Below are 12,425 nucleotides of genomic sequence, written 5' to 3'. Positions count from 1 at the left end.
TATAACGTCCCTACCACTCTTTCATAAAAGACCGGACTCATCTCTTTTAAATCGATTAGGTGGTTAGCTGGCTCCCCAATCCAGGCCGGGGTAAGTCCAGACCTTGCACTGCATTAGTTAGGATCGGACGACTGTGGTCCAGTGTCCAAAATAGATTTAGGATCCAGGGCAGATCTTTGATTATAAGACCCTAAATTTCGGGAATATAGTCCCAACTAATAAAATACTCAACTCTAATTAAAGTTTCATTTCAATCCTAAAACGTAAAGCCCAACACTTAGATTAAGTTGGGATACTTCCGGATGGTTCCGGAATCTCAAAGTATCCCCTACCTCTCTTCCTTTGAATCTGTTAATAACTGCTCAATCTTGCTCCATTCCCTTTTGATTTTCCAATAATTCTATTCAGGCTTTGATATCACTCCTAGAAACTCTAACAAAATTCTGCCACCATTTTAATCGGGAGTTTTCGTAGGGGATTTTTGTCTCTCTCTACGATGTAATTAACTACGAGGGCTTGCGCTCGTAGGAAGTTTGGAACCACATACACCTGATTTTAAAATTGATTTTAAAATTCCACTAGATTTCTTTGGGAAAACTTAAAGAATGATCGTCGTCGTTGCATTAGAAGAATTATCGTAGAATGGTGTCATTTCTCTTTGGAGAGATACATCCTTCTTCGATAAGGCTTTGGATGTGAATGCGGCGATCATACTTCTTGAATATTGTAGTTGGGTATTTAGCTGAACCCTGTTTTGTCCCTTCGGGGCCATATGAGGTTCTCTTTAGACCCGATTATAATATTCAAGATGAGTTTATATAATTCTGAGCCTGAACACCGTTACGAAAGTTTATCTTTTTCCCCCGGGATGATATATTCTTTCTAACGAGTTGATTCGACCTTGGAATTAGAGCTTAATCTTAATTTTGAAATCCCCAAAGAAAACTAATATTTTTTTAAAAAGTATGTTTTCAAAATTCCATTAACAGTTGTGGGTTGATTGGCCATAGTTGTGAGAATAATGGTGAACCAATAAAGCCCAAAGGATCTTCTTCAAATGATGTTGATGTGAACAAACTGGAGCTCAATAAAACAGTTGTCTCGATTGGCACTATGCAACCTGAAAGGCCAGACGGGTTTCGAAATTGGACACAAGTAAACTATGGAAAAAAAAGACATAGAATTGATGCAACAAAGAAAAAATTTCTTAAGAATTCTATTGTTCCTTTAAAGAAGGTCTTTGTTCCAAAAATTGGCAATAATAGTTCTAATATAACAGTGGATCCAGTGAGTATTTGCTTGAAGCAGGATTCAGTTCTACCCAGTGCCAGGTTGAAAGAAGTAGCTGAAGGAGATACAATTGAACAGACGGTAGAACAACAATCAGATATTATTGGAGTTAATCAGGTGGAAGTTACCAATAATAAATCAACTATCTCGGTTCTTAATAGTTTTGATGTGTTATCCAAGATGGAAGATATGAAAGAGGTGGGGAAGGGGGAGCAAAGTGCAGATGGAATGATTGAAAACGAAACAGAAGAAGGTGAAATCATAGTATGCAACTTGGATAACTACAAGGAAGTAGAGAATGTAGTTATTTTGGATGCTGAATTGGAGGAAGGAGAGAAGAAGAACGATTCTTCTTCTATTTCTGAAGCAATTGAGACTTTTCCCTTCAGGGATAGTATTAAAAATGCAACAACAGAAAAATCTTCTTCAGGAAAAAAGGTAAAACTTCTCAAAGAACTGAAGTCTCTTGGCCCGGGGAATATCATCTCAAGGAATAGGAAAACTGATGGGAAAATTTCTAAAAAGATTGGGGGTCATTCTCCCATCTTTAAACAATGACTTCACTGGTTTTTTGGAATTGTAGAGGAGCCAAGAAAGTTGAGGCTGCTCTATATCTAAAGGAGATTATTAAGGATAATAATGTGTTATTGATTGGGTTGTTGGAAACAAAAATTAGTAACTTGGAAAACTCTCAGGTGATGAACTTCTTGGGGAGCAACTGGGATTATTTCATGGTACCGTCTAATGGGATATCTGGTGGTTTGATGATGTTATGGAGAAAAGACCTGGCTGAGTTCTCTGTTATTGAAGAATCATCCCAAGTTATCATTGGGATATTGAATGTTTTTAACAAGAATATTTGGCTGGTTGCTGCTGTTTATGGAAGCACTAAAGCTCTAGAAAGGAAGGCGATTTGGGAGTGCTTGGAGAAGCATTGTTCAAATGAGATGCCTATGGTAGTGGGTGGAGACTTTAATTGTGTATTGTCTCATGAAGATAAGAGAGGGGGAAAGAATTTTGTTTTATCTCAAGGTGATAAAGATATGAAGAATTTCATGATGAACAATGATCTTCATGAAGTGGAAGCGTATGGGCCCAAATTTACTTGGTGCAATAATAAAATGGGTGGAGCTCGTATTCTTGAAAAACTGGACCGTTGTTTAATCAACTCCATTGCTTTAAACTATATTCACATAGCTCGGGTTAAGCACTTGGCTCGTATTGCCTCGGACCATTGTCCAATCCTCCTGGAGATTTTCAAGCCAGCTGAAGTCTTTAATAGAAACAATAGGTTTGAGGAAGTTTGAACTTCTTACCATGGAGCCAAATCAGTGGTGTTAAAATACTGGAAATTCGGTAAGGGTGGTGACCTAGCAACTTCTTTGAACTTAAAGTTCAAGAGAACACTGAAAGCTTTACATTATTGAAGCAAAGCAAAATTTAAGAATCTCAATAGGTTGAGGGATGAACTGAAGAATGACATTCTGGAATTACAAAAAGAGGAAGCTGACGGTATAATTTCATTTCAAAATCTTTAAATCCTCGAGTTCAAGATCAATGAGCTCAACATCACTCTAGCCCGACTCAACTCATGGTGGAAGCAAAGAGCTAAAGCAAGATGGATGGAGGAGGGGGATTCGAATTCTTCTTTTTTTCATGCTTATGCCAATGCAAGGAGTAACAATTGGATCAATAATATAAAAACTAATTCAGGTATATTAACTGAAGATCCTTCTGAAATTCAAAAAGTCTTCTCTGATTTTTTCAAATCAAAGTGGCGGCATAAAGACTGTTATCTGGAAGATTGGCCGAAGCCTTGGGATTCCATTTCAGAAGAAGACCAAAGGTGTTTAAATGTGGAAATCATGAAGGAAGAGATGCTGGCGGTGGTTAAGTCTTCAGGAAAGAACATTTCACCGGGAATTGATGGTATTACTTTCTCTTTTTTAAAATGCTATTGGAATATTATTCAGGAAGATGTTTGGTTAGCTATAAACCAATTTTTTTCTACTGGCATTATGCATAAGACTTGGAAGGAGACTATGATTGTGTTGATTCCTAAAATCAAAAGTCCTTTACTTCCGTCCAATTTTTTGTCCTATTAGTCTTTGTTTGACTATTTATAAATTAATTGCCAAAATGCTATTGTGTAGATTGGAGAGGGTGATTCATAAACTCATCTCTCCTGACCAAGTAGCTTTTATCAAAGGCCAATCCTTATCTGAACATGTTCTATTGGCAGAACAAGTATTTAACAAATTTTGATATTCTAAAGCTAGAAGTGCATTATTGGTTATCAAGATTGATATGGAGCAAGCCTATGATAGTATGGGGTGGCAAGCTGTAAGGCAAGTTCTTATGCACTTTAAATTTCCTATCAAATTCTCGGAGCTTTTAATGCAATGTGTATTAGATCCTAAATATTGCATTTTGATTAATGGGAAGAAGACCGATTGGATTATAGGCAAAAGTGGCTTTAGACAAGGATATCCCTTGTCTTCTTACTTGTTTATTTTATGCTCTCAAATCCTTTCTGATGCTCTCTATCTCCATAGAAGTGGAATGGGTATTTCTATTACTCCTAATGCTCCTAATGTTTCCCATTTACTTTATGCCGATGATATTCTTATTTTTTCAAAGGCAATTGTTAGTGAAGTGAAGGAGTTAAAAAATATTGTCACCAATTTTTGCAATTGGACTGGACAAACCGTTAATGCATCCAAATCTTTGATTATTTTTGGGAAACACGCTTATAGGAGAAAGAAGAACAAAATCTCTTCTATTCTTCAGTTCAACATTGTGAATGAATTTAATTATCTTGGTGTTAAGATGACTCTTAGAAGGACGATAGCTTCAGATTTTCAAAATCTGATGGACGTGGCCACCAACAAGTTGAACACGTGGGGGAATTTTATTTCTTTGGAAGGGAAGTTGGTTCTTGTAAAAACTGCTTTTCTTTGTCTTCCAATGTTCCTATCTTCTATATCTTTAGTTCCATTATCAATTCCCAAGGAATTTGATAAAATGTGTAGAAGCTATCTATGGAACAAAAGCAATGGGAGAACCGGTTTGCATTATGTATCTTGGGAATTATCATGTAAATCAAAAAAGGAAGGAGGAAGAGGTTTGTTCTCAGCTGTATCCAGAATAGGTCCACTTCAAGCTAAATTTGCTTGGGAATTCCTCATGAAGCCTAATTCTCTTCTCAATCAGATTATCAAAGGCAAGTATGGCAATGATATATGGACCAAGGAAAAAAAAAATCAACTGCTCTCCCACTTGGAAAATTATTACTAATGGAGCATCTTATCTTAATAAGTTTGTGAAATGGAAAGTTGTTAATGGATGATCTATCAATTGGATGCATGATGTTTGGATTCTTGATAAAAGCATATATAAGTGGCCTACGTTTGTAAATATGCTGAATCCTGTTGTTCACAACCTCAGTGTTTTCATCCACGACGGAGATTGGAATCTTAGCCTACTACAGGATCATTTTGGTAGGCAACTATTGGATGTTATTGTTCATATTCCCATAGTTACGGAAGAGACTGAAGATCAAATTGAATTGAAGAAGAAAGCTACGGGTAAACCCATTGCTGCTCTTTGTCTTGAAGCAAATTTTGATAGCAAACCGGAAGAATGTCACTGGAATTGGATGAAAGCTATTAAGCTAAGACCAACGATTGATTTATTTTGGTGGAGACTATACAACAAAGCTATACCTTCTTGTGATTTTTTAGTCAAAAGAAAAATTTCCAGCCAAACAAGTTGTCCGAGAGGTTGTATAGAGAATGAAGACAACTGTCATATAACTGCTAGATGCAATAAATTACAGAGATGTATCATCTTTCTTAATAGATGGGGGTTCAATATTCCGTTGTTTGAAGATTTTAAATCTTGTTTGGATGGATTAGACAAAGCTTCAACTACTAATCCATTGATGGCAAATATTTACTGCACAGCGGTTTTCTTAACCTGTAAGAGTAGATGCAAGCTTGTTCATGGGAAGATTGAAGATTCTGATTTTTATATTGCTGCAAACACTGTCTCATTAACCATGGTTAGTAATTTTATCAATATTCATCTGAAAAACTGGGATACTAATCAGCTCATGTTGTCTTCTTCTTGGTGTCCCCCTCCAACCGGTTGGATAAAGATAAATATTGATGCCTCGCTCAAAAGTAATTATTTAGCAGGTATTGGTGGCGTCATAAGGGATGATAAAGGCAGATCTTTATTAGCTTTTGGTACCCATTATTTGCATTGGGACATATCACAAGTGGAGTTAATGGAAGTTTACTACTTGAAGAATATATTGAGAGATTGGATGCATGAAGCTCAAGGAGTTATCATTGAAGGGGATAATCTCAATATCTTCAAAGTCCTTCAATCAAATTTGAAGAGATGGAAGAAAAATGGAAGTATTAAGGAGGATCTTGCTTTTATTCAAGAATTTAACCAGGTTCTTTTTTCTCATACTAGTAGATGTGGTAACAAATTAGCAGATTTTTGTGCTAATTTGGGTTGCAATAAGAGTTTTATTTGGGAAGAGGTTAATAATGTGGAAATCCCCCATTCCTTCTTTATTATTTTAAAGGAGGAATGTGATGGATTAGGAATGGGTTGAACTTTTCTTTAGCTTGTTTTTCTGTTGATTTTTTTATCAATGCTATTACGCATTCTCTTAAAAAAAAATTGGGAGTCATAAGGGGAGGCTGATTAGGAGTTATAAGTGGAGTAAGATACCCTTAAGATACTCTCTTATGAATATTTGAATATTATTACTGATAATGAAATTGTATAAATATTAATATTGCAAATACTAATCACTATTATTGATTGCTATTATTGATTATTATTACTTTTACTATGAATGACACTAAGAATACTGATATTATTATTGATACTCAATACTATTATTGATTATATGGCTATAACTAACAGATTGATGTGAGATAAATGGATGATAAGATTGAATGAAATTGATTAAGTGAAAAAGATCGACTAATTGATTGATTAGAGTTTATGATGAAAGAATGAAATAAAATTGATTGAGATATGATATATATACTAATTATTTATATAGATAACTAGTATATATACATTGATGCATATATTTTTATTTATATGATTTACAACATATTATTCTTTTTTACCTTGCATTAATTTTAGTTGTAAGATTTTGATTTCTTGATGGGCTATGTGCTCATTACGTTATTTTACATAATTTTAGGTAAAGATAAGGATTTAATGATATGAGGATCTAGACAACATTCATAATTCTTTTTATTGTTTATAAGAAATTGATAAGCTATAGTTAAATACTAAAATGAAAGACACATTCAATTCTTTGATGTAATGTTTGGATATGAATTGGTTGGTTAGCCAAGAATAGATTGAGGGAGGAGAAGAAGAGAAAGGAGAAAAAAAGATCATTGTATCATATTTGCCTTTCATTTCTATTTTTATATGATTTTATTTTATTTTTACTAGTTAAATATGCACATAAGCATTTTTGGATAAAACGAGTAGAAAAAGATAGACTAAAAATGGGTTGAAAAGTGGTACTATGATTTGACATGATAAAACTATAAGGTTATATGTATTGAAATGATTTATATAATATAGTTATGTAAGAATATTTACTACTAATTTGAATATAATATGATGTACTGATTGATATCGGATATATGATATGATGACCTCATATGATATCCTCAAGATTCATATAGTCCACTGACAGGAGTGAGTGGATGGGAGTTATAAGGAACTAAATATTGATTGGGAGTTACAAAGAACCAATATGATTGATTCACATGATTCAATAGGAGTTATAAGAAGCATATTGATTGAGAGTCATAAGGGGTGATTGATTGTGAGTTATAAGTGCAGGAGCAAGATACCCTCTTCTAAATATCTAATATTATTAATGATAGTAATGTAGTACATATATTAATATTACAAATAATAATCAATGTTACTGATTACTATTATTGATTACTGTTACTGTGACTGACACTGAGAATGATGATACTATTACTAATACAATTCTATTATTGATACTCAATACTTTTATTAATACTGTGACTATAATTGATAGATTGATGTGAGCTGAATGAATGATAAGATTGAATGAAATTAATTAAGTGATAAAGATCGACTGGCTAACTAATTTATTATAGCTTATGATGAAAGTTTGAAAAAGAACTAACTGAGATATGATATATGAATTGATTATTGATATAGATAACTGGTATACAGACATTGATGCATATATTTTTTTTATATGATTTATAACATACTATTCTTTTTTATCTTGTATTGATTTCATTTATTGGATTTTAATTACTTATTGGGCTACATGCTCATTATGTGATTTTAAATGATTTCAACTAAAGATAAGGATCATATGATACGAGCCTCTGGACATCATACATATTTTTCCTACTGTTCACAAGAAATTAGCAAGCTCTAGTTAAACGCTAAATTATAAAATAGATGCAATTCTTTCAATATATATTCCAGGGCATAATAACATGCCCCTCCACAATTTTTGTTAGATGTTAGTAGTGACAAAAGCTGTTATATATATATGAAGATGACCCTAAATGTACAACAATGCACTCATAAGGTGAAAGAAAGCTTTGGTGGTCAGGAGCCACGTACTGTCCTCCAATAAGCACCACAATGAATATGCTCATCTATGAACCTAATTAATTTATTATAAAGATAGTTGAAATTCAGGTAGAGATAAATGTGATACATTTAAAAAATTATATACACTTATTACAACCTAAAATGTACATAATTTATCCTAAGGATTATACTATTATTTTTTTTACTCTTACATATAGGTCTTAGTTATTTTAGGTTATATAAACTAGTTGTAAATAATTTGAACTTTTGTTGTTTAATCTCATGATTATGTATATTGTCTTTAAAAGTTTTTTTTGTGTTATTATTCATGGATCTTTTGCTATAAAATAATTGTTTTATTTCTTGTAAGTAAAGAATCCTACAAGCTATTTGATGTGGAATGTTTTTTGGAGAATTAATTTGATCTTATTTAAATTGTTTGTACATAATAATTATATTTTTAATTTAAAAGTAATTGAAAAAAATATAAAAATATTATAAAAATGGAATCTTATAGTCTCAGGCCCATTACTTATGTTCCATGCATGCTATTGATAAGTTTCTAAATAAATTTGTTTGCAAATCGCATGTCAACTTTAAAAATGGGTGAAAATAAGATTGGAGAGCATTTATTTAGTTCATAACCTCAAGGCCCAAGGGGAGATTCATATTGACATATATGGAGTGATTGCATCTTATAATTTATTTAAAATAATGATTTTGTTCCATGAATTTTTATGGGCCAATTTACGTTTTGGCAAACATATTTTGATGTATAAAAAGTAGAAATAGATACATAACAAAAAAAAAAAAAATCTATTTAGTCAAACACATATCTTGATGCAATTCTTATGTCTAAAAATTCCTAAGTCTTTAAACAAAAAACTTTCAATATTAACTTTGAGATTATATGAAGTTCATTTTCAACACATTTATAATCAAAACAAAGTATTGAAAAGGAAAATTCAGTAATATCAAGTTTTCTCAAGCCAAATGAAATTAAATCAACCAATCAAAAGTATAGTTAAAAAATTAAAGATATTATTTAAGAAACTAAACAATGTGTAAAGTTAGTATATGTTGTTAAACCTATGCAAATGTCAATTGGTAATTTTAAAAATTTTCTTCTTGAATTTTAATAGAAAATCGTATATAAATGAGCTTTTCAACCACAAATACAAAATGAAAAAAAAATTAAAGTGCGAAAATAAAAAAGATCACAAAGAGTTATAGTGGTTCGGTCCAACAAGACCTACATAAACTCCCTGAAGACTCCCTCTTCAGGTATTGCACTATTACCAAAGTGACTCTCATTTTGCCCCCACAGTAAGGCGAAGAAGCCTTTACAATTTTTCTCTCTTCCACCAATCCTCGGTGCGACAGAGTACCATCATCCTTTTACACCCTCCAAGTGTCAGCAGAGTACCGTCGTTCTTTCACACCCTCCAAGAGTTGGTAGAGTACCGGATCTTCTTCAAAGATCTTCTCCATAGCAACTATAAGAAGAAAGGAAGAGAAGTAACCAAAATGCAAAAGAGATTCTTACCTTTGAGTAACCTTGTGAACTCTTCACGCTCCACTTGCAAGAACTCTCTCTCAATCACTTTCCCTAAATTCTCTTTCACTTTCTCTCAAGGAATACATTTTTAAGACAATTTCTAAGGACTATTTATATAAAAGACACGAAAAACCGTCCAAAAAAATTAAAATTTTCAATTTTGAGCATACACGATCATATGGTACGATCGATATTCATCCCGGAAGAACAGTTCAAAATTGACTGGTATAATCCTATATGAAATGTTTTCATACAAGCCTATCGTACATTACGATATGTATATCATACAGTACGAACAGTTATAAAAAATTCATATTCGTATAAATGAAAATGTTCCCAACAATTTTGTACTTTGAATGTCGTATGTACAAAATTCAGATCATCCCGGTCGAACAGTTCAAAAAATTTGCATGTTCGTCTGGACGAAAATGTTCCCCACATTTTCGTAAACTAGACGTTGTCTGCATGAAAGATAGATCGCCCCGGACGAACAGTTCAAAAAATTTACATGTTCGTCTGGAATAAATTTTTTCCACATTTTTATACTTTGGATGTCATCTGTACTAAGCCAACTTTGTACAGTACAAACATTACTTATAAAAATTTTTTTACCCAATTTTTATTAACTATTCGCTGGAAGAAATAAACTGACCAAATCGTCCCGTATGAATGAAAATTGTACATTACGATTAATTTAAAAATTTATAAATTTTAAACGCTCGCCTAGTGTGTATGTGCATGGTTACTCAATTACAATTGCAGTCTCTCAGACTCAATAAAAGTGAAAATTACATACTCCATTTACAATAAACTCTAATCTATTATCCCTTGAAGTCTTCAATAGTCTGTAGTATGATTTCCCTAAAATGTTAGTACACATAAATAAAAAAAAAAATTATATCCAATATATCGTAAGGGAAATAGTAATTAAAACAATAATATTTGGAATGCTAAAAAACACACACAATACAAGAATCTCAATAATCGAAAAACTAAATTGCAACAATCTCCCCCTTTTTTATGATGGTGAAGTAATTACTGTTTGAGTTAACATTTACACCCTAAATTTCTTCATAGCTCCCCCTAAATGAATTAACATTTTTTAATATATGGATATTCCATGAAGAGTAGAAACATTGAAAGAGGAAAAACACTCAAAAACCCTAAACCAACAAAAAACACAAACAAAGACATGAAAAGAGACACGAACAATACAAAAAGAGACTTGACCACAAACTCAAACACAACGAAATCACAATGACAACGAAAGACACAAGCACAAAGACAAGCATAAATAACTACTAAACAAAAGACACAAACATGAACACAAATAATATTTTTCTCCCCCTTTTGCCAACAACAAAAAGGAAAGTGAAAATTGAAATAAAAGATGTCAAACAAGAAATCAAAAGAATTGATCTTAAAAATTATTTTAAAATAATTGCAATAAAACTATTAATTTCATAAGACTAAAAAGAAAGATTCAAAATTTTAAATCAAATAACAACTAAGATGAGAGAAGTTAATCAAGATCATGATTCAGTCTAGACAAAATAAATACAGATGATTATTGTAAAATTTATGAAATAAAGATTAGTTAACTTTAATTTCAATATAGATTATAATTGAAAAATTAGATTGATTTGAATTAGAGATTAAATGATAGTGGAAAGAACACAATAAAAACAAATTTCTATTGGCGATATTTCACATCTTTTTCAAATATGTGTGGCACACTTTGTGCATCTTTTTCTATTTGAGCTAGTTTTATGTCTCTTTTCACTTTGCGAACCCTTGCGCGAATTTTTAATTTTTTCACACATTATGCATTTCTTTTGTTATTCTTTGAGAGTCTTTCCAAAATCAGTAATTTAAAAAACAAACTTCTCTAATAACAAAAATAATCATATTGAAAAAGAAAATAAAGAAAATTATGACATAAAAACTATAATAACATTATTCTAATTATGTTTGCCTAAAAGAACATGAAATTAATCTTCGTAACTGAAACCATTTATAATTTAATTTGAATATTTTGAAAAATTAGATTTCGTAATGAAATTAATTTTGTAATGCAAGTTAATTTATACACATTTTTTAGATCAATTACATAAGACTTTTCATATAGGCATACTAACATTTCAAAATAAGAACAAAAACAAATTCACAAAACATGCCATTTTTTCATTGATATCAAAAGGATTTAAAAAGTATTAGTACAATGATATTAATTGATGATACTACAAAACAGCACACATAATCATCACATCAATAAACTTAACAACTAATAACAAAAATAACTAACATCAACTGAAAGAAAATACAACATCACATCACAAGCAAAAGTTTGATAGAAACAATATCAGAGAAGTACAACTAAAACTCAGAGGGACCCTGGTCTGGAGGAGGTGGCTGGCTGAACACTAAAAAATAGCTATTCATCATAACTACAATTGTGTTCACCAAGTCAAACTAACCTTAGATCCACCTCATATCTTCTTGATATCTTGTATCCTGCTGATTTAAAATGAGTCTCAATTTGATAAAATCATTGATCAAAATGAGTCTCCAACCAATCAAAACATTAAACCATCTCCTAAAAGTAATTTTGGTCTGGTCCTTGTGCAGGTGCTGGAGCTTCCCCTTCTTCAGAATCCTCACTAGAACTCTGGTCTCTCCCAAATAATGATCAGAATGAAGCATTGGTAAAATAGATTGGAAGTTTAGTGGGAGGATCAAGATGAATGATATTGTACTTCTTATCAAGGATATAGGTAACAAGCTGTCCTAAGGCCACATTCTTTTTCCTCTTTTGATGAGAATGACCAATCTCAAAAAGGTTTTGTAGATAATCCATAATGAGTTGGGATTCATCAATAGGTTTTTTATTCATGATAAGATATGTGACAGTGGATAGGAGTGGAGTAAAATTCACTTG

The 12,425-nt window shown here is 32.0% G+C and overlaps 1 protein-coding gene across 1 annotated transcript; it reads left to right on the top strand.

The window, feature by feature from the left end:
* The first annotated feature begins 2,912 nt into the window (after window positions 1–2,912).
* Window positions 2,913–12,151, top strand: LOC110110727. The gene is made up of 4 exons (XM_028699419.1): window positions 2,913–3,219; window positions 3,566–4,517; window positions 4,738–5,755; window positions 12,116–12,151. Exons 1-4 carry the CDS (start codon window positions 2,913–2,915, stop codon window positions 12,149–12,151), a joined length of 2,313 nt encoding a protein of 770 aa, XP_028555252.1.
* The last annotated feature ends 274 nt before the right edge of the window (window positions 12,152–12,425 follow it).

The sequence above is a fragment of the Dendrobium catenatum genome, unplaced genomic scaffold (genome assembly GCF_001605985.2).
Source record: "Dendrobium catenatum unplaced genomic scaffold, ASM160598v2 fragScaff_scaffold_1284, whole genome shotgun sequence".
Taxonomy (NCBI): domain Eukaryota; kingdom Viridiplantae; phylum Streptophyta; class Magnoliopsida; order Asparagales; family Orchidaceae; genus Dendrobium; species Dendrobium catenatum.
Note: the sequence above shows the minus strand (reverse complement) of the source record. Positions and strands in the feature narration are given on the sequence as shown.